The sequence below is a fragment of the Chelon labrosus genome (genome assembly GCF_963514085.1).
Source record: "Chelon labrosus genome assembly, chromosome: 1".
Classification (NCBI taxonomy): domain Eukaryota; kingdom Metazoa; phylum Chordata; class Actinopteri; order Mugiliformes; family Mugilidae; genus Chelon; species Chelon labrosus.
In genome coordinates this window covers 30,836,019-30,859,384 of record NC_140337.1, presented here as the reverse complement: position 1 = coordinate 30,859,384, position 23,366 = coordinate 30,836,019, and the positions used below count along the sequence as shown (strand labels likewise).

At 41.3% G+C, this 23,366-nt stretch overlaps 3 protein-coding genes and 1 pseudogene across 4 annotated transcripts in view; all 4 read right to left on the bottom strand.

Moving 5' to 3' along the window:
• The window catches only part of LOC311492476 (high affinity immunoglobulin gamma Fc receptor I-like), a 76,043-nt pseudogene extending 64,701 nt beyond the window's left edge, over positions 1-11,342 (bottom strand). Inside the window, exons 1-2 of the transcript in view lie at positions 11,312-11,342; positions 11,036-11,077 (exon numbers count right to left, since the gene is read on the bottom strand). The product of the transcript in view is annotated as a high affinity immunoglobulin gamma Fc receptor I-like (transcript). The remainder of the gene's footprint in view (positions 1-11,035; positions 11,078-11,311) is intronic.
• Positions 413-2,710, bottom strand: LOC311493833 (high affinity immunoglobulin gamma Fc receptor I-like). The gene is made up of 4 exons (XM_084552617.1): positions 2,326-2,710; positions 2,053-2,094; positions 1,624-1,881; positions 413-1,541 (listed from the first exon to the last, which is right to left on the bottom strand). Exons 1-4 carry the CDS (start codon positions 2,384-2,386, stop codon positions 1,210-1,212), a joined length of 693 nt encoding a protein of 230 aa, XP_084408743.1. The 5' UTR covers positions 2,387-2,710; the 3' UTR covers positions 413-1,209.
• A 1,554-nt stretch (positions 11,343-12,896) lies between the features above and the next one.
• LOC311492464 (Fc receptor-like protein 1) lies at positions 12,897-17,378 on the bottom strand (the record flags this gene model as incomplete). The annotated part of the gene is made up of 5 exons (XM_084550757.1): positions 12,897-12,904; positions 16,419-16,487; positions 16,580-16,825; positions 16,908-17,165; positions 17,345-17,378. 5 exons carry the CDS (start codon positions 17,376-17,378, stop codon positions 12,897-12,899), a joined length of 615 nt encoding a protein of 204 aa, XP_084406883.1.
• Positions 17,379-19,995: 2,617 nt separating this feature from the next.
• LOC311499449 (uncharacterized protein) lies at positions 19,996-22,688 on the bottom strand (the record flags this gene model as incomplete). Its single annotated transcript, XM_084560426.1, has 7 exons — positions 19,996-20,946; positions 21,039-21,095; positions 21,371-21,502; positions 21,609-21,866; positions 21,948-22,205; positions 22,373-22,414; positions 22,658-22,688. 7 exons carry the CDS (start codon positions 22,686-22,688, stop codon positions 20,585-20,587), a joined length of 1,140 nt encoding a protein of 379 aa, XP_084416552.1. The 3' UTR covers positions 19,996-20,584.
• Between the last annotated feature and the right edge of the window lie 678 nt (positions 22,689-23,366).

Genomic DNA, 23,366 nt, shown 5'->3' with positions numbered 1-23,366 from the left:
CAAACAGACGCTCTGACGTGTAGGACATGGCTTTTATTCTCATTGGTGAAACACAACAAACTCTCGTCTCAGTGCTGACCTCAAACCTAAAAAAGCAATGCAACAACGTCAGATATGCAGCTTACCGCGGCCCGTTTAGAAACAGTAGCAGCAGCAGTGCTCATCTGGTGAGCAACTGTGTGAACAGACTAAGCTGATGGAACAAGTTGGTTAAACTGCCTGATGAAAATAAACCGAAACTTCTCTGATGTGTTGGTTAAAGTGCACACGCTGTAAAACTCCACACATTTGTTTTTGCACAGAAACTATTTTAAATTTGTAACACAGCAAACAACTTTTCTTTTTTCTTCTTTAGTTTGTACAGAAACAACTACAATATTGGCCCTAACTGTGTCACTTCCTGGGTTTCACGTAGACCATGAATCTCCTCTTTTAAGTCAGCACTCAGCAACCTGTAACATATAGGACACAGAAGACAAATATCAAGGAAGTTGTAGATTATAGAAAGAAAAGAACTCTGTACCAGAAAATTTACTGCACTACGCAAAGCATGACTTAAAATCTCTGCCCTTACCCCTCTACTGGAAAATATTCAGAACCCCTCGACCACTTAAATGACACCATCTTAGAGGTTTACATGTATATATAATACTAGAATCAATGTTTGGAGACAGGCTAGCCCTAATTACAGTTTTGGACATTCATACGGATGTATACAGATATGTAGACTCTGCACTGACAGAAGATGAGGAACTCGATGGCTCAAGGTTTATCAGTTGCTTTTTCACTTTTCTTTCAGCAACTATGAGTGGACAGCACAGTGCTCATAGGAAGACAACTGTGAGAAACGAGGAGATAAAAGAGCAGAATTTGGAAAATTGTGCAGTGTTCCCAGAAATTATAACCCAGTGGAAGCATTTATAATGTGAAAAACTTTGGCCCTAGCACCGAACCCTGAGGAACTCCTCCATGTCTTTAGTGTACATGGAAGAATTGTTTTGTGACAAAGCAAAACCAGTGAGCGCACTGAGTAAAGTTCACTTTATGTTCTTCACCTCTGCCACATGGAAATCTGCCAGAGCAAAGTAGTCCAACAACCAACAATAGAAGCATCAACACGACGGTGATCCATGGTGTGCTTGCGGAGAAAGAGGAGGCAGGATTAGAGTCTTCGTGATCTTCTGTATCAGTGGCAGAAAAAGATGAAACTTAAGGTGATGGGAATTGTTTGAGTGTAAACAGATACGTGATAAATACTTTATGAATCTTATTTTGAAAAAAACTACACGTCTTACGTTCAACAGACAGCCAGCTCTGTGGTGATTCTCCAACTCCAGATATGTGACATTTGTACAATCCTTGATCAAGCATGGAGACTGGTTTGAGTCTCAGATTTCCTGTGGAGCTTCTCCAATTGCGGACTCCATCTTGATAGAAATCAGCTCTGATGTTGGAGGAAGATATTTTGGTTCTGCAGCTCAGAGTCACATCTTCTCCCTCCATCACAGGATGAGCAGGACTCTCCAGGATCACAGAACCAGCTGAAGAACATGATCATATTTAATTTATCTTGAAATCACATTGAGATAATCACAAAATATCACTGCCTCACTGCAAACATACAAGCAACATTGATGTTGATGATGTTTCTTCTCTCTCCTCCTTCCTTACACCAGTACTTTCCAGAATCATCTCGATAAAGACTTTTAATGGTGCAGTTAGGTCCTCTTAATGTTCTGTCATTAGTGGTGCAACACAAGGGCTTTCCTCCAATCAATTTATGTTCAATATCACAGTAAAAGATACCCTCACAGTAAAAAGTGACCGACTCATTTTCAAAGAACTGCAGTCTGTTTGGAGAGATACGAAGAAAAGCTGCATCTGAGACAAAGAAAAACAGAGAAATTCATTTTACTCCTGTGAACTGCTGGACGACGTCTACAACATCTAAAAGTAGAAAAGTAATAGAGGAACTCCTGTGATGATTAAACACACCAAGCTCAAGATATTTTTGTCTCTTTCCTACAACTGTCCAGCAAAACATCTACTCACCAACTTCCTGATCCTGTGCACACAGCAGGATCATCACAGTCACTGAAGACGCAAAGAAAATAGATGAATCAATAAAAGTTTTGTCGTCTCCTACAGCTGCTCACGATGTTCAGCATATTTACTATTAAATGTTGTAGCTGGTGAAGAATAATAATTAAGTTAAAGGTGTTAAATTTAAATAAATAACTTTCAGTGTTTCACGTGCATGAGTTTTTCAATAATAAATAAAGTCTTTATCATTGTGTTTTTATCTGGAAAGGAGCCAGTACTCACACAGTGCGATGCAGAAAGCTCTGACCTCCATGTTGTCTTGCCGCTGACTGACTGAAAACATCAGACTGAAGTGTAAAGTGAGAAGAAGAGGGGGCTGGGTTTATGTGAAAGTTCAGCCCAGGGGCCCAGATACTTCAATGTATGGGTGGGGACTTCAAGAATCTGATATGATAAAAACCTGGGTAGGCCTCACATGAAAACCAGTTAGATCCCACTTATTCCCCATATGGGTATTCACAGGTGGGGCAACTATGGAAAGTGTGAACAAACCCACTTGCAGCCTGGTTGAGTCCCACCTATGGCCCAGTGAGATCTTGTTTAAGGCACAAGTTGGACCTGTTTTCTTTCTGCTTTTGCAAGAATCTTCACTTGGGACAGGATGGATCCTCATTCTCTGCTCTACACCGAAAGGCTCAAGATCTGTTTTTGTCTCTTTGACCTTTTTCTTTAGTCCAGAGCCACGTCCAGTGAGGAAGGTCTTCATTTGTTAAAATAGCTCCACCCAAGGTTCTCTTGTACCATCCTCCTTTCACTTTAGCAGCTTGTGTGGTCAGAGTTGGGGAAGAGTTGAACTCATCGATGACCTCTTTCACTATGGCCTCTGTGAACTCAGGTGTAACTCTGACAGGGATGTCCCCTCCAGTGACATCACAGAAAGCCTGACAGATGGAGCTTTCCACGCTACTGTAAATGTCAAAGTTGAAAAACTGAATCAGATGTTTAGAGGACATCGGAGCCATCATAGTGGGGGTACCAGAGGATGTGGATGATCCACACATGAACACTGTGACGATTTCAAGAACAGACTCTCTGATTAAAGCGGTGGTCTCCTCTCTTCATCAAAACAGCTCTATATAGTGTGGGTCCCCAGCAAGACAGAATGATAAATATTAATCATTATAAGTGGTTTGAATAAACTCCCCACAAGGGGGAGCTCAATAACCCGGACTTTTGAGTTGCTACTCAGATTGTCACAACATGTAGTGGGGAAGAAGGGGAGGAAAAAACAAAACCTTAGTGAATATTTGTGTTATGGAGAATAACAGGCATTGCAACGACATGGCAGGAAGTCCAACAGAAGGTCCATTTTTGTTTTTGTTGTTATTGTTGTATTCATAGTAACTGCAGCTGAAAAAGCAAAGTCATCCAAAAACTAAAGGACGCTGAGAAACACAAGCAGCAAAGTGACACAGGGAATAGCATGAGAGCACAACAGGTATTTCTACAGTAAGTGGACAAACAAACTGACAAGGGCTAAGACAGGACTCTATATACGTACACAATGAGTAATGAGGTGAAACTAATAATGGAGGAGCAAGCAAACCACAAACAAGAAGGGTTGACAAGACGCAGGTGAGGTGTCTTGAGGTGTCTTGAAGTAAACCCACTAGAAATAAAACAGGAAGTGAGGTCAAGGAATGACCTTTTCGTTGACTGAGACTGTAGCGTCTTCAAACTACTGATGACCCTGCAAATTCTAGAAGAAGAATTCAGAGTAATGGATCTGTCTCTGAATTTCCTGTCAGAGTGTAGGAAGATCGACTGATTGCACTTACAAAAGACATAACCCTCAAGACCACTGTCAGTGTGAAAGTGTTTGTACCACAGGTTATTTCACTCATAAAACCGAGGAACGTTCTGCTATAGTTATAATTATCATGACACACGTGATAAAACACTGACATTTTGTACCACAGAACAAACTCAAACAGACGCTCTGACGTGTAGGACATGACTTTTATTCTCATCTTTGAAACACAAGAAACTCTCGCCTCGCTGCTGACCTCAAACTTAAAAAAGCAATGCAACAACTTCACATACACAGTCAACCATGACACGTTTTTAGAAGCAGCAGCAACACTCATATGGTGAGCAACTGTGTGAACAGACAAAGCTGATGGAACAAGTTGGTTAAAACTGTCTGATGAAAATCAACCGAAACTTCTCTGATGTGTGTAAATACACACGCTGTCAAACGCCATACGGTTTTGCACGAGAGATAAGACTCAGATTAAACGCTTGACCCCTGACTAGGTCTGCTTCATGCGTCATGTGTTGACAAAAGAGGGCTTCAAGGGCAAAGACAGAGGCGATTACAAAAATGCCAGTCCCAGAGGGATTCCTCGGCATGGTGAACTATCTTGGGAAGTTTATCCCAAAACTCAGTGAGCTTGCAGCACCTCTGAGACAGCTCACACACAGAGACACTGCATGGACTTGTGATGCATCACGTTACCACCTTGGACCTGCATGTCTACAGGATGAGAGGCTGGAGGCTTACGTGTCTCCTACACTCACAGACACAGAAACCCGTTATGCTCAGATTGAGAAGGAGCTGTTGGTGGTAGTGTTTGCATGCACCAAGTTCAGAGACTATATCTATGGGAAGGCAACAGTCGTCAAAACTGACCACCAACCTCTCGTCACAATCTTAAAGAAGCCGATCCACGCAGGTCATGCCCGTCTGCAAAGAATGCTGCTGCAGTTACAAGCCTATGACATCACACTGGTATACAAGAAGGGTAAGCACATGTACCTAGCCGACACCCTGTCACGGTCCCCAGACATAGGTGCTTCCATAGCGTCAGTTACAGGTGACACATTTGACGTAATGTCAGTCAGCCACATCTCAACTAGCAGGCTAGAGGAGCTATGGGCCCACACAGCACAAGGCCAAGTCTTACAGACTCGCAACACTGTCATTCAACAGGCTTGGCCTGACAATGATCACCACAAAGAGCTTCCACTCCCCATTCGTCCTTTCTTCCCCTACAGAGACGAGTTAGCAATGGAGGATGGCATTGTTGTTAAGGGTCAAAGAACTGTCATTCCACACTCCCTGCAGCAAGAATACATCAATATCATGCACAGAGGTCACCCAGGCTTGTAGTCAATACAAGCGTATACAAGCAGCCTAACCAAGTGGCCGCTTGTATGCGCGATCTTATTCTTTCAGTCATTACCCAAAGTTTATGACCATAGGTGATAGTTGGAGCATAGATCTACCGGTAAATTGAGAGCTTCACCTTTCGGCTTAGCTCTCTCGTCATTATGACAGACCGGTTAAGCATCCACATTACTGCAGATGCCGCTCCGATCCGCCTGTCGATCTCCCACTCCCTCCTACCCTCACTCGTGAACAAGACCCCGAGATACTTGAACTTCTCCACTTGAGGCAGGACCTCCTCCCCGACCAGGAGTGGTCAATCCACCCTTTTCTGACTGAGGACCATGGCCTCAGACTTGGAGGTGCTGATCTCCATCCAAGCCGCTGCACACTCACGCTACGAACCGCCCCAGCAAGAGATAGAGGTCGTTGTTCGATGAAACTAAGAGGACCACGTCATCCGCCAAAAGCAAGGGACGAGATCCTCCGATCACCGAACCCAACACCCTCCCCTCCCCTAGAAATTCTGTCCATAAAAATTATGAACAGAACCATGACAAAGGGTAGCCCTGGCGGAGTCCAACCCTCACTGGGAACAGGTCCAACTTACTATCGGCTACACGGACCGAACTTGCACTCCTTTGGATTGGAAGCGCACAAAAATGTACTCTTTGGCAGCTGTCCTGGCATAATGTTGGTTAATTGCATTTGTGCATCACATATGATCTGTACATTGATTGAATGACAATTTTTCCTGTTGACATTTACGAATTCATCATGTGATGGAGCTTTTATATCAATGTGTGTGCAGTCGATAGCTCCGATTACATTTGGAAAACTGACTCTCGCTGCAAATTGCGCTTTAATGTTCACCTGTTCAGATGCATTGTATGGGAATTTGATATACCTGGCTGAAAGGAGGATAATTCAGTCCCACACGGCTTGCATGGCTCTGCTCAGGGTCGACCGGCACAGTTCCAAACGGTCAGAGTAATAGTTTTCACATTTATGACAGTTTCCCAGTATCACCTCTAAGTGTCGCCAAAGGATCAACATCAACATCGTGCACGTAGCCATGGCGTTGGCATAAGTTAGCGGACATTTTACTCTTGATACATCTGAACTTTTCCGTATGATGGAACATTTTTGTACGCACACAACCTTCGTACATGAGGCCCCAGGGTCGTAAATTCCTTACTTCCCAGTGTAAAATCCTGGTCTTCCCTTCTCTGTAAAGTTTGATACTATGTCAATCAAAATTGTAGTCATCTGGTAAGTCATATGTTGTTTTTCAGGAAGTACATAGGATCACAATGAGATGATTTTAATCTTTGTATGATAAAGTTTAGACAATCTAGACCTAAATTTAAATAATTGTTCCACAGAAAGATGCATCAACAGTGTCCTCCAGTGGCTATCCTTAAAAACATTTTTTTAAGTGTGTGTGAGTGTGAATGGTTTTCTGTCTCTCTGTGTTAGCCCTGTGATAGACTGGCAACCTGTCTCGCCCGATTACAGCTGGGATAGGCTCCAGTAGACCCCCGGGACCCTTAACAGGAATAAGCGAGTACAGAAAATGAACGAATGAATGAAAAGTGTTTCTGCAGTAATGGAGACTTGTCAGACTTCCATCTTCAGTCTAGACTCATCTATAAAAGCTTCTTTTGAAATAAAATGCTCAAATTAATTGATTTTCATTTTCTCTTACATACATGCTATTTACATCTGTCTTAACCTCACTTCTGCCTTACTCTCTCATCTTACTCTTTTATCTGCTGGTATCATTCAGGTTAAAAACATTTTTTAAAAAAATACTCAAAAAAGAACACAAAAGAAATTTGGAAGAAAATGAAAAACAACCACTTTAAAGAACAGCATGTTATTGCAAGTTTATTTTTCTTTAGATTTTACAAGATTGCAAACAGTGGAAGACACCAAATGGTGCTGACACACGTTTCTACAAAGCAGCATGAATTAATAAAAGCGCTCAGACACTGTGGTTATTTTAAACACCATGTGTCAGAGTTATGGCCAGTGCGAAAGGTTTAAAAACCACATTTGCAGACACGTGAGACAAGTTTCTCAGCAGGACCTCAGATTTCCTGATCCAGTTAGTTTCTAACCCTGTGTCTAGAAGCATAGAAAGCAGCTTGATGGCAGCGGGCTTAATTCAAGATGAAATATGAGACTAGGCATGATGTAATATTAACTCCACGATCTCAGCGTTTAAGCTAGCTTTTATTCTCCTGTTGGTTGTCATCCAGGCCATCTTTTTCTTTAATGTAACAGGAAGCTCTCAATTTTGTTGGAGATGAGTCATGTTTTATAACTCTGACTATCACACAGTGAAGACATCCGAGCAGCAGCAGCAGCAGCGCCACCATGATGATGGTGAACACGGTCCTTAGGATGGGGTAAACGTGACAGTGGTGATCTGAGGATGGATGATGTCCCGTGGGAAATTTCGGCAGAGAGAAAAAACATAATGAGACATGGTGGTTGATAAAGTGGTTGTGACTAAATAGAAGTGAAAGAAGCAAAGAGCAATCTATTTATCTCTCAAAAGGCCATGCATCCAACAGGACAGTTCCCAGGTTATTTGTTTAGTGATTTAACAATTAGTGTAGTTCAGATTAGGTTTTCTTACCATCATGCTTGGAGGAGGAGGTACGACTCATCTCTTTGTCAAAATATGGTGTGTTTGAAGACACGGAAGCTAAAAAAAAAAAAAATCACATACAGTTGTGATCATAAGTTTACATACCCTGGACGAATTTATGATTTCTTGGCCATTTTTCAGAGAATATGAATGATAACACAAAAGCTTTTCTTCCACCCATGGTTAGTGGTTAGGTGAAGCCATATATTGTCAAAGAACTGTGTTTACCCTTTATTAAATCATAATGACAATGGAAAATATCCAAGTGACCCTGATCAAAAGTTTACATACCCTGGTTTTTAATATTAATAATAATAATATAATAATATACTTAATAATATCTTAAATTCGCTGATGACACAATGGTGGTGGGGCTGATAACAGGGGGGAACGAGGCGGCATACAGAGATGAGGTCCTGAAACTTGGTGAGTGGTGTGCATCTAACAACCTGGCATTGAATATCACCAAGACTAAGGAACTCATCCTGGACTTCCGGCGGAACAGAGCCGCCCCTGCCCCCCTGTACATCTACGGCAAACGTGTGGAGCGAGTGGAGTCCTTCAAATTCCTCGGGGTCCACATCTCTGCAGACCTCTCCTGGTCAGTCAACACCTCAGCTATGGTTAAAAAGGCCCAGCAGCGACTACACTTCCTGAGGGTGCTCGGGAAGCAGCAACTACACACAAGCTTGCTGGTGACCTTCTATCGTGCCACCATCGAGAGCCTGCTGACCTATGCTGTGTCAGTGTGGCACTCCAGCTGCACAGAGGCTGACAGGAAGAGGCTGCAGAGGGTGACCAACACAGCACAAAAAATCATCGGCTGCCCTTTGCCTTCCATAACCTCCATCTACAACTCCCGCTGTCTCAGCAGGGCCAGGAACATTCTAAAGGACAATACTCACCCCGGTTTCCATCTCTTCAACCTGTTGCCTTCTAGCAGGCGTTACAGGTCCATATCCACCAGAACAAATAGACTCAGGGACAGGTTCTTCCCCAAAGCTGTCACCATACTGAACTCAAACTTGCACTGAAAAAAACTGACATAATTATTTGCACTGAAATTGCCTCTACACTACCTCTGTTTTTATTTGTCTGTCTGTGTACCGTAGTAGGTGTTTGATAGTTATAGTTTCTTTTATTTACGTATTTATATTGCGCTGGGTGCACTTTTAAGGAGCTGCTTAAATCTCATTGTACTGTGTATAATGACAATAAAGGCTTTCTATTCTATTTCTATTCTATTCTGTTCTAATACCGTGTACCGTGTATTACCCCCTTTAACATCAATGACAGCTTGAAGTCTTTTGTGGTAGTTGTGGAGGAGCTTCTTTATCTTCTCAGATGGTAAAGCTGCCCATTCGTCTTGGCAAAAAGCCTCCGGTTGCTGTAAATTCTTGGGCTGTCTTGCATGAACTGTACGTTTTACAACTCCCCAGAGTGGCTCAATGATATAGAGGTCAGGAGACTGAGATGGCCACTCCAGAACCTTCATTTTATTCTGCCAATGACAGGTCGACTTGGCCTTGTGTTTTGGATCAATGTCATGTTGGAACATCCAAGTACGTCTTATGCGCAGCTTCCGGGCAGATGAGTGCAAATTTTCGTCCAGTATTTTCTGATAACAAGCTGCATTCAACTTGCCATCAATTTTGGCCAAGTTTCCTGTGCCTTTGTAGCTCACACATCCCCAAAACATCAGCGATCCACCTCTGTGTTTCACAGTAGGAATGGTGTACCTTTCAAGCATCCAGTACTACTGGATGTTTGAATTTCCTTCGGGATCAGTAAAGTATCTATCTATCTATCTATCTATCTATCTATCTATCTATCTATCCTTTCATCAAAGGCCTTGTTGACTCCTCCAAATGCTGGACCTTGGATATCTTTTTTTATCCCTTTCCTGTTTTGTCCAGTTCAATTGCCTTTTCCCGCAGATTCTTTAACAATTCCTTAGCTTTCCCCATGACTCAGAATTCAGAAATGTCAGTGCAGCACTGGGTGAAACATGCAAGGGTCTGTCAGGAGCACAGAAACTGACTGACCTTTTCTACGCACACAGTGATTACTAGCAAACACATCACAGGTGAGGATGGTTACGTTTGGTAGCCATTCAAACTCATTTGTGTAAGCTTGTGTGCATGTTATCATGCCAAAATAAGCTTTTGATCAGGGTCACTTGGGTACTTTCTGTTGTCATTATGATTTAAAAAGAGTAAATTCAGTTGTTTGACAATATAATGTCAAATCATGAAACATGAGTGAAAAAAAAAAGTTTTTCTCTTATCATTTATATTCTCAGAAAAATGGCCAAAAAAATCACAAAGTCTGCCGTTGTATGTAAACTTATGATCATAACTGTATGCACTTTATTCAATTTTAAAATTGAAGTGTCTCACCTCCAACAGACAGCCAGCTCTGTGGTGATTCTCCTACTCCGGAGATGTGACATTTGTAGAGTCCTTGATCAAGCATGGAGACTGTTTTGAGTCTCAGATTTCCTGTGGAGCTTCTCCACTTGCGGACTCCATCTTTATAGAAATCAGCTGGGATGTTGGAGGAAAATATTTTGGTTCTGCAGCTCAGAGTCACATCTTCTCCCTCCATCACAGGATGAGTAGGGCTCTCCAGGATCACAGAATCAGCTGAAGAACACAATCATATTTAATCTATCTTGAAATCACGTTGAGATAATCACAAAATATCACTCCCTCACTGCAAACATACAAGTAACATTGATGTTGATGATGTTTCCTCTCTCTCCTCCTTCCTCACACCAATACTTTCCAGTGTCAACTCGATAAAGATTTTCAGTGGTGCAGTTAGGTCCTCTTGATGTTCTGTTATTAGTGGTGCAACACGAGGGCTTCCTCCCTTTAGATGAACTTTCAACATCACAGTAAAATACTCCCTCACAGTATAAAGTGACCGACTCATATTCAAAGAACTGCAGTCTGTTTGGAGAGATACGAAGAAAAGCTGTATCTGAGAAAAAGAAAAACAGAGAAATTCAGTTTAGACATTTACTCCTGTGAACTGCTGGATGATGTCTACAACATTTAAAAGTAGAAAAGTAATAGAGGAACTCCTGTGATGATTAAACACACCAATCTCAAGATATTTTTGTCTCTTTTCTAAAACTGCCCAACAAAACATCTACTCACCAACTTCCTGATTCTGTGCACACAGCAGGATCATCACAGTCACTGAAGAAAATATATGAATCAATAAAAGTTTTGTCGTCTCCTACAGCTGCTCGTGATGTCCAGGATATTTACTATTAAATGTCGTAGCTGGTGAAGAACAATACTTAAGGTGGAAGCATTAAATTTAAGTTCACTCACTAGGTAATGTTCAAAGACTTTCACATGCATGAGCTTTTTAATTGTAAATAAAGTCTTTATCATTAAGTTTTAATCTGGAAAGGAGCCAGTACTCACACAGTGCGATGCAGAAAGCTCTGACCTCCATGTTGTCTTGCTGCTGACTGACTGAACATCAGACTGAAGTGCAAAATGAGAAGTGATGTCTTCCTGTGTGGCAGATTTCTGAGAAGCAGAGGTGGTGGAAATAGCTTCAGTGTTTTAGTTTATATCAGTGGGTGGTACAAAGAGCGAAGGCAGAGCGAATCTACGAGTCATCTTCGAAAGAGTTCACATTAAGAATTCTTGAAGGAGTTTAAAAACCTTTGCCTGTTTTTTAAAAAAGCAGCTAAGCAATGACCAACACACAATGGTACCTAGATAGAGGTCAGGCTAGAGGAAAGTAAACAGGCATTAACATACTGTCAGGAAGATGGCTGCTAGTGCATGACACCAGTAGATTTTGACCGTAAACAGGTTAGAAGCTAAAAGAGGAGGCTGCATTTATGTAAAAGCTCAACCCAAGGGTCCAGATAATTCAGTGCATAGGTGGGGACTTCATGTTTCTGATATGAAAAAACCCGGATAGGCCTCACCTGAAAACTTGTTAGATCCCACTTATACCTCATATGGGCATTCATAGGTTTAGCCACTGTGGAAACTGCGGACAAATCCACTTTTAAACGTACTGTATCCCGGTTGGGTTCTGCCTATGACATAGTGAGATCCTTCAAGGCATAAGTGGGACATATGTGAGTCTTATATAAATTCCCCAAATAGCCACCATCTAAAGTCCAGTTAGATTCCATATATACCTGATATGGGCATTCATGGGTGGGGCAACTATGGAAAGTGCGGACAAACCCACTTGTAGTCCTGTACAGCCTGGTTGGGTCGTACCTAGTGAGATCCTTGTTAAAGTGATAAGTGGGGCCGACATGAGCCTCATATAAATAAACCATTGGGCCCAATCTATAAACCAGTTATATCTGTCTCTGACTGTCCTGTCAGAGCGTGAGAAGATCAACTGATTGTGCTTTCAAAAGACATAGCCCTCAAGACCATTGTCAGTGTGAACGTGATTGTACCACAGGTTATTTGCAAGGACGTGCATGAATTTCACTCATAAAACCGAGGAACGTTCTGCTGTAGTTATAATTATCATGACACGTGAGAAAACGCTGACATTTTGTACCACAGAACAAACTCAAAGATACGCTCTGACGTGTAGGACATGACTTTTATTCTCATTGGTGAAACACAAGAAACTCTCGTCTTGTTGCTGACCTCAAACTTAAAAAAGCAATGCAACAACTTCAGATATGCAGCTAACCACGGAGCATTTAGAAGCAGCAGCAGCAGCGCTCATATGGTGAGCAACGATGTGAACAGACTAAGCTGATGGAAAAAGTTGGTTAAACTGCTTGATGAAAATCAACCGAAACTTCTCTGATATGTTGGTGAACGCGCACACGCTGTCAAACTCCACACGTTTGTTTTTGCACAGAAACTATTTTAAATTTGTAACACAGCAAACAGACCTGAGGTCAAAAGATTTTTTTTTTCTGTTTTAACTTGTCCAATGACAATAACAATATGGGCACTAACTGTGTCACTTCCTGGTTTTCACCTAGACTATGAAGCTCCTCTATTCAGTCAGCACTTAGCAACCTGTAACACATAGGACACAGAAGACAAATATCTTTGTCAACGTGATCAGTGAGGGAACACTGGACTCTGCTGCTTTGAAGACAAATGAAATCCCCACTGCACGTGTGTCTTTTTAATTAGAGCTATGTTATGAATAAGCTAACCACCCCCAGGTTCCAGTTAACATCCAACTTTTGGCTTTAATTTCAATAACCATATTTCCCAAAGTGTAGTAGAGTCTCTTTAGAGCTTTGGCTTGTTAATAACTTACCTAGAATTGTTAACTAAAGTAAACACCAGCACCGTCACATCAAACAGTGTAGACGCTGAGTGGCATGCTAATTGTGGTCTGGGCTAAAAAAATATAAGGTTAGAGGAAATAACTTTCATCTTCCTGTTCTTTGTTACAGTAGCATACATTGGTTGGTTTGCTTCAGCTGCACTGGCCTGTACAGAGACTGGAAAAAAATAAAAAATAAAAATAAATAAATAAATAAATAAATATAAATTTAATATGACTTCTGTTAAATGTTTAATCTCTTAAAGTTAAACCTACCTGTCTGATGGTCTGATGAGTGTGAATCAGGCACTGCTGGTGACTGTGAAAGAAAATCTGTAAAAAAAAAAAAAGGTATTTTGAATATTGTAATGGAACTACATGTGACATACACATGTGGGTACCTTAATAGGTAACTGTTGCTGTTTGCAAAGAGCAGATATCATCAGATGGTATACAACCTTTTTAGAGCGTTTCGGTCCTCAACCACAACTCTCTCCAGTTGGAGGGTCTGACAGTGTTGGCCAACTGTCTACTACTGGCCATCAGCTTTCCTCCTCTCGCTTACTCCACATCCAACACAAGGCTCTCTCCGCCTCCTCCCCCATCCTACGAGCTGCTTGTTTCTTTCTCCGTTCATCCAGGCCCAGAGCTGACAGCAAATGCCATGTTTACCTCTTGAAAGGGAATCTGGTTACAATATACTACTGATTCCCACTAAGGGAGACATTGTACACACAATTCAACCTTTGGTCATTTTGTTTACCCTGTACATCATCAAATTCTGTCATTGTGCACATTATACAAAAGCACAAAGGTTATTTTCTCCTATCATCACCACAACTAATTAAATTTCATTCATATTAATAGTCCCTGTAGACAAAATGTATTTTGACAGGAGGGAACAGTCCGGGGCCAAAATGGGTTAGCAGCTCATTGTGGCAGCAGCCCAGGCTTTAGTAAGCCATTGGCTACACCCTACTTCACTACAAACTTGAATACTGATAAAAAAATAAATAAAAAAAAATACCCCTAGAGCCAGCGAGAGCACAGGCGAAAGATGACTCACGGTTCTCACGATTAATACGGTTTTTGACTCTGGAACAAATTTGACACTGAGTTGGCAAAGCATGTTATTGGAAGCCACTAGTTCAAATCTAGGTGGGAAGAAGCAGCAGGTTTGTGGCTGGCAAAAGGTAACAACAGTAAAGGGCCTCAGAATCCATCAGGGGAGGAAACAGTGCTTGGCAGAGGGAACACAGGGACCCCACATTGATAGCTACTTCTTAAGAAGTGTGTAAAGTAAAGGGCGGCTGTGGCTCAGTAGGTAGCGGGTTGTCCACGAACCAGAGGGTTAGCGGTCCGAGCCCCGGAATGTGCCACATGCCGAAGTGTCCTTGAGCAAGACACTGAACCCCCAGTTGTTCCCAGTGCGTGGCACTGGTGTGTGAATGTGTGAGTGCTTGTGTGAGCGAATGGGTAGATGTGTCTCTGACTGTAAAGCGCTTTGAGTATCAATAGGTAGAAAAGCGCTATATAAAAGCAAGGCCATTTACCATTTACCCCCTCGAAAACGAGAGGATTCCTCTCAAGGGGTTTATCCTATTAAATAAATTTCTGATGATGATGATAAAGTCTTCGGTTGAAGTCCAGCGACAGAAAGTAACCCACAGTTCACAGGAAATCAGCACCCCTAACATCGAGGCAGGTACTAGCACTGAGGCAGACAGAGAGGCCAGCCAGCCAAAGAGGGAGAAAATCAGTGGTCAGAAACCAAGGATCAAATGGCCAGGTGCAGGAGAAAGTATGAAGTATGAGGTTTGAAATTACATGCTGCATACTGCCGTTGACTAGACCAGGTATCTGATATCTTCTTGTTGGTTAGTTTCAGTTGGACAGGGCCTCTAAATGTGTTGTGCCTGGGATTTTGGCACAAAGGATTGTAAGATCTAATCCTCGGTATTAACGAATTATCTGGTTGCCACATCACTGCTGGTCTCTTCCTTTTATAAATAGTCAAAGTTCCAAATGCAGATTGTAATCAAGCCTCCATTCCTGCGGACACACATGTAAATATTGTATATGCAAAGAATTTATGCAAAGAATTTCCACTTTTGCAAGCTCTCGGCAATAAGTCTTGAAGGCCTTTGATAATAGTTTATAAATCAAAACATTTCTTGCCAAGACTGCATAAAAACTGAAACGCTTTGCATAAACATTATAACATATATGTTTTTCTGCAATAAAGGAGACTTGTCAGACTTCCGTCTTGAATCCACACTCATCTATTAAAGCTTCTTCTGAAAAAAGGGTCAATTATGACTATCATGATTTTCATTTTCTCTTACATCCCTTCTTTTTACATCTGTCTTTACCTCACTTCTGCCTTACTCTGCCATCTGCCTCTGTGCACCATACAGGTTAAAAACTTTTTTTTTTTTACTTTTTTAAAAAATACTTATGAAAATGAAAAAAACACCACATTAAATCGTTTTTAACGTATTTCTAGTTTATTTTTCTTTATAGTTTACAAAATTGCAAACAGAGGAAGAGACCAAATGGTGGAGACACACTTTCGACAAACCAGCATCAATTAATAGAAGCGCTTAGACGCTGTGCTTATTTTAAACACCCTATGTCAGAGTTATGGCCAGTGCGAAAGGTTTAAAAAACACATTTGCAGACACGTTAGACAAGTTTCTCAGCAAGACGCTCATTTCCTTATCCAGTTACAGCATCTAACCCTGTGTCAAGAAGCATAGGAAGCAGCTTGATAGCAGCGGACTTAATTCTAGATGAAATGTGAAAGTAGCCTTGACAAAATATTAACTCCACAATCTCAGCGACTAAGCTAGCTTTTATTCTCCAGTTGGTTGTCATCCAGGCCATCTTTTTGTTTAATATAACAGACAGCTCTCTCTTCTGTTGGAGATGAGTCATGTTTTGTAACTCTGACTATTACACAGTGAAGACATCCAAGCAGCAGCAGCAGCAGTGCCACCATGATGATGGTGAACATAGTCCTTAGGATGGGGAAAACGTGACAGCCGTAATCTGAGGAGGGAGGATGTTCCGTGGGAGTTTCGTCAGAGAGAAAAGACATTATGAGACAGAAAGTGGTTGTGACTAAATAGAAGTGAAAGAAGCAAAGAGCAATCCATTTATCTCTCAAAAGGCCTTGGATCCAACAAGATGGTTCCCAGGTTATTTGTTCAGTGATTCAACAGTTAGACAGTGTAGTTCAGATTATTTTCTTACCATCAAGCTTGGAGGAGGAGGTAAGACTCATCTCTTTGTCAAAATATGGTGTAGTTGAAGATGGTAAAGCTGAAATAAAAAAAAAATAATAAAAAAACGTAACAGGAACTAAGATCACATGTATACACGTTATTCAACTTCGTAAAAGTGACGCGTCTCACCTTCAACAGACAGCAAGCTCTGTGGTGATTCTCCAACTCCAGAGATGTGACATTTGTAGAGTCCTTGATCAAGCATGGAGACTGTTTTGAGTCTCAGATTTCCTGTGGAGCTTCTCCACTTGCGGACTCCATCTTTATAGAAATCAGCTTCAATGTTGGAGGAAGATATTTTGGTTCTGCAGCTCAGAGTCACATCTTCTCCCTCCATCACGGGACGAGCAGGACTCTCCAGGATCACAGAACCAGCTGAAGAATACAATCATATTTAATTTATCTTGAAATCACGTTGAGATAATCACAAGATATCACTGCCTCACTCCAAACATACAAGCGACATTGATGTTGATGATGTTTCTTCTCTCTCCTCCTTCTTCACACCAATACTTTCCAGTGTCATCTGCAACGACTCTTTTAATGGTGCAGTTAGGCCCTCTTGATGTTCTGTCATTAGTGGTGCAACACAAGGGCTTCCCTCCAATCAATTTATGTTCAACATCACAGTAAAAGACTCCCTCACAGTACAAAGTGACCGACTCATATTCAAAGAACTGCTGTCTGTTTGGAGAGATACGAAGAAAAGCTGCATCTGAGACAAAGAAAAACAGAGAAATTCAGTTTAGACATTTACTCCTGTGAACTGCTGGACGACGTCTACAACATTTAAAAGTAGGAAAGTAATAGAGGAACTCCTGTGATGATTAAACACACCAGTCTCAAGATATTTTTGCCTCTTTTCTACAACTGCCCAACGAAACATCTACTCACCAACTTCCTGATCCTGTGCACACAGCAGGATCATCACAGTCACTGAAGACGCAAAGAAAATAGACGAATCAATAAAAGTTTTGTCGTTTCCTACAGCTGCTCAAGATGTTCAGCATATTAACTATTAAATGTCGTAGCTGGTAAAGAGTAACACGTTGACAAGTTAAAAGTGTTAAATTTAAGTTCATTCACTAAATAACATTCAAAGACTTTCACGTACATGAGCTTTTCAATAATAAATAAAGTCTTTATCATCAAGTTTTAATCTGGAAAGGAGCCAGTACTCACACAGCGCGATGCAGAAAGCTCTGACCTCCATGTTGTCTTGCCGCTGACTGACTGAACATCAGGCTGAAGTGTAAAGTGAGAAGAAGAGGGGGCTGGGTTTATGTGAAAGCTCAGCCCAGGGGCCCAGCTACTTCAATGTATGGGTGGGGACTTCAAGTATCTGATGTTAAAAAAACCTGGATTAGCCTCACCTGAAAACCAGTTAGATCCCACTTATACCCCGTATGGGAATTCACAGGTTGGGCTGCTGTGGAAACTGTGGACAAACCCACTGATAACCCATACTGCAATCTGTCTGGGTCCCGCCTATGGCCCAGTGAGATCCTTGTTTAAGGCACAAGTGGGACCCATATGGGTCTAATTCAAATTGCCCAGATTGCCACCATCTAAAGTGCAGTTAGATCCCACATAATAATAATTATAATTCCCTTATTGATCACATATGGGAATTTTCTTTTTTTTTTTCCTGCATTTGACCTATCCAGTCGTTCACTCACTGAGTAGTGTATACCTCCATGGAGGACAGAGCAGTCACTTGTGTAGCTCAAAGTGCCTCAGTCATGGACATGGGGGGAAGTGAACATAGGACACACTGGTCCCAAGCTGTATCTCTTGCCACTACTCCACAGCTCCCCCATTCATATCCCCATGGAAATTCACACATAGGGCAATAATGGAGAGTGCAAACAAAACCACTTGCAGCCTGGTTGAATCCTGCCTCTGACTCAGTGATGGATGGATCCTCGTTCTCTGCTCTACATTGAAAGGCTCATGATCAGTTTGTGTCTCTTTGACCTTTTTCTTTAGTGCACGGCCACAGGAAGGTCTTCATGGTTGAAATAGCTCCACCCAAGGTTCTCTTGGATCGTCCTCCCTTCGCTTTAGCAACTTGTGTGGTCAGAGTTGTGGAAGAGTTAATCTCATTGATGACCTCTTTCACTATGGCCTATGTGAAGTCAGGTGTAACTCTGACAGGGATGTCCCCTCCAGTGACATCACAGAAAGCCTGACAGATGGAGCTTTCCATGCTACTGTAAATGTTGTATTTGAAAACTCCATCAGATGTTCAGAGGACATCGGAGTCATCATGGTGGGGGCACCAGAGGATGTGGATGATCCACACATCGTCAATGTGATGATTTCAGGGACAGACTCTCTGATGAAAGGGGTGGTCTCCTCTCTTCACCAACTAGCCCTACAACTAGACTTCATGCCTCCAAATCTCTGGCACATAGTGTGGGGGCCCAGCAAGACAGAAAGATAAATATGCATCATTATAAGTGGTTTGATTAAACTCAACATGGCCCAGCCAGTCTGTATTACACCTTTCCTCACCATAAGGGGGAGCTCAATGACCCATTGATTGTTACTGGAGCACAAGAAGCAAAGTAATCCAAAAACCAAAGGACACTGAAAAACACAAGAAGCAAAGGAACACAGGCAATAGCAGGAGAGCACAACAGGTACTAACTGCACAGAAAAAGTGATAAGGGATAAGACCGGACCATATATACATACACAGAGTAAAGAGAGACCGGTGAAACTAATACCAGAGGAGCAAGCAAACCACAGACAAGGAAGAAGAGTTGACAAGACACAGGTGAGGGGTAAACCCACCAGAAATAAAACAGGAAGTGAGGCCAAGCAATGACCTTTTTGTTGACCGAGGCTGGAGAATCTTCAAACTACTGATGACTGTAGAAATTCAAAAGATGAAAAAAGATGAGTAATGGATCCGTCTCTGACTGTCCTGTCAGAACATGGGAAGATCGACCGATTGTGCTTTCAAAAGACATAACCCTCAAGACCATTGTCAATGTGAACGTGAGTGTACCACAGATTACTTCATGAGGGCGTGCATGAATTTCTCTCAGAAAACCAAGGAACGTTCTGCTATAGTTATAATTATTATGACACAGGTGAGAAAACACTGACATTTTGTACCACAGAACAAACTCAAACAGACGCTCTGACGTGTAGGACATGACTTTTATTCTCATCTGTGAAACACAACAAACTCTCATCTTGTTGCTGACCACAAACCTAAAAAAGCAATGCAACAACGTCAGATATGCAGCTAACCGCGGGAGCATTTAGAAACAGCAGCAGAAGCAACGCTTGACTGGTGAGCAACTGTGTGAACAGAAAAAGCTAATGAAGTTGGTTAAACTGCCTGATGAAAATCAACCGAAACTTCTCTGATGTGTTGGTTAAAGCACACACGCTGTCAAACACGTTTTTTTTTTTTTTTTTTTGAACAGAAAGTATTTTAAATGTGATACACAGCAAACAGACCTGAGGTCAAAAGAATATTAACTTTTCTTTTTTCTTCTATCGCTTGTACAACAACAACAACAACAACAACAACAACAACTGTGGCCCTAACTGTGTCATTTCCTGGTTTTCATGAAGATCATGAAGCTCCTCCTTTCAGTCAGTGCTCACCAACCTGTAACAGACAGGATATAGAAGACACATATCAAGGAAGTTGTAGATTTGATAAAGAAAAGAAGTTGTTGCACAAATTTACTTTACTAACCAAAGTATGACTTAAAATCTTTAACCCACTTAAATGACACCATCTTACAGGTTTACATGTATATATAATACTAGAATCAGTGTTTGGAGACAGGCTAATCCTAATTAGACATTCATACAAGATGTGTAGACACTGCACCAACAGAAGCTCGATGCCTCAAAGTTTTTGAGTTTCTTTTAGACTTTTCTTTCAGCAACTATGAGTGGACAGCAAGAATGTGCTCATAGAAAGACAACTGTGTAGCAACTAGGACATAAAAGACTGTATTTGACTCACAATCTTAATTGTAGAATAGTAGACGGCACTGTCAACGGGGTCTAGGGCCTGTGAGGGAACGCTGGACTCTGCTGCTTTGAAGACAAATGAAATACTCCCTACTACATGAGTGTTTTCTTAAATAGAACAATAAGTCATTAACAGATATTGGGATTAACAATGTTATGAATTATTTTAATTCTGACCCAGCTGTGGAGCGACATTCTGGACCAAAGCGTAGTAAACGGACGACTCTCCATTTTCATCTGAGAGAGAGAAACAATCACAGCTGAAATATATGGATTTGATTTGATTATGCAGGATGCTAAAGTTAACACCAGCACCAAGACTTTTATCATCAGCACCGTCATGCCAAACAATGTAAATGCTGAGTAGCATGCTAACTGTGGTCTGGGCCAAAATAATATAAAGTTAGAAGAAATACCTTTCTTGTTCCTGTTCTTTGTTACATTAGCATACATTGCTGGGCTTGCTTCAGTTGCACTGGCCTGTACAGAGACTGGAAAACAAAAAAAACTATATATATATGCATATACACACACATATAATATCCTTTCTGCTAAATGTTTTATCTCTTAACGTTAAACCTACTTGTCTGATGCTCTGATGAGTCTGAATCAGGCACTGCCGGTGACTGTGAACAAATATCTGTGAAAAAAGAAGATATTTTGAACGTGGTGGCGGAAAGTAACCTGAGAATTGATTTCTTAAGTAACAATAGTTACACAACAGGGAAGTTCATTTAATTTGGAAAGAGTTTCCTGAAATTATTAAACAACAGAAGCATTTGTAATGTGAAAAACTTTGGCCCGAGCAACTCTGAGGAACTCCTCCTCTGTTACTTTTGTGTACATGGAAGAATTGTGTTATGACATAGCAAAACCATTGAGTGCATTGAGTAAAGTTCACTTGATGTTCTTCACCTCTGAGAAAGGGAAATCTGCCAAAGTGAAGTAGTCCAACAACCAACAAGAGAAGCATCAATAAGACAGAGATGATGATCCATGGTGTGCTTGCGGAGGAAGAGGAAGCAGGATTAGAGTCTTCGTGATCTTCTGTATCAACGGTAGAAAAAGATGAAACTTAAGGAGATGGGAATTGTTTGAGAGTGTAAACACATACGTGAACCTTACTTTATGAATCTTATTTTTTCTAAAAAACCACGTGTCTCACCTCCAACAGACAGCCAGCTCTGTGGTGATTCTCCAACTTCAGAGATGTGACATTTGTAGAGTCCTTGATCAAGCATGGAGACTGTTCTGAGTCTCAGATTTCCTGTGGAGCTTGTCGAATTGCGGACTCCATCTTTATAGAAATCAGCTTCAATGTTGGAGGAAGATATTTTCGTTCTGCAGCTCAGAGTCACATCTTCTCCCTCGTTCACAGGATGAGCAGGACTCTCCAGGATCACAGAACCAGCTGAAGAACACAATCATATTTAATTTTATCTTGAAGTCACGTTGATAATCACAAAATATCACTGCTTCACTGCAAACATACAAGTGACATTGATGCTGATGATGTTTCCTCTCTCTCCTCCTTCCTCACACCAATACTTTCCAGAATCATCTCGATAAAGATTTTCAATGCTGCAGCTTGGTCCTCTTAATGTTCTGTCACTAGTGGTGCAACACGAGGGCGTCTTCGCAACTGACTTATCTTCAATATCACAGTAAAAGACTCCCTCACAGTAAAAAGTGACCGACTCATATTCAAAGAACTGCAGTCTGTTTGGAGAGATATGAAGATAAGCTGCATCTGAGACAAAGAAAAACAGAGAAATTCAGTTTAGACATTTACTCCTGTGAACTGCTGGACGACGTCTACAACATTTTAAAGTAGAGAAGTAACAGAGGAACTCCTGTGATGATTAAACACACCAATTTGCCTCTTTTCTACAACTGCCCAACAAAACATTTACTCACCAACTTCCTGATCCTGTGCACACAGCAGGATCATCACAGTCACTGAATACGCAAAGAAAATAAATAAATCAATAACAGTTTTGTCGTCTCCTACAGCTGCTCATGATGTTCAGCATAATTACTATTAAATGTCATAGCTGGTGAAGAATAATACTTGAGTTAAAAGTGTTACATGTAAGTTCACTCACTAAATTATGTTAAAAGATTTACACATGCATGAGCTTTTTAATTGTAAATAAAGTCTTTATTAATTAAGTTTTAATGTGGAAAGGAGCCAGTACTTACACAGTGCAATGCTGAAAGCTCTGACCTCCATGTTGTCTTGCCGCTGACTGACTGAACATCAGACTGAAGTGTAAAGTGAGAAGTGGTCTCTTCCTGTGTGACTGTTGAGAAGCAGAGGTGGTGGAAATAGCATCAATGCTTGAGTTAAATATCAGTGGGTGGTGCAAAGAGCAAAGGCAGAGCGAATCTGCGTTCACTGCTACTCTTGCTTAATCTTCTCCAATGTTGGTTTGTGGTTTATTAGCATTCTAATATAAACTTATTAGCACAAAGTCAGCTGAGACTGAAAGAAAAGGCATCTTAAAAACAGTGCACACATTTAACCATAGAGTCCCGAGAGTGTTGGAGGTGAAACTCGCCTTAAAAAACAAAGTTTAAAATATTTTCTAGATTAATTTCACACCTTTTCAGATCTGCCCACAAATTTTCAATGGGATTGAGATCGGGGCTTTGTTATGGCCACTCTAAAACATTGATTTTGTTGTCCTTAAGCCGCTTCGTAACTATTTTGGCAGTATGCTTCGGGTCATTGTCCAGTTGTAAGACCCATTTGCGCCCAAGCTTTAACTTCCTGGCTGATTTCTTGAGATGTTGCTTCAATATTTCCAGATAATGTTCTTGCCTCATGATGCCTTCTATTTTATGAAGTGCACCAGTTCCTCCTGTGGCAAAACAGCCCCACAACATGATGCTACCACCCCCACACTTC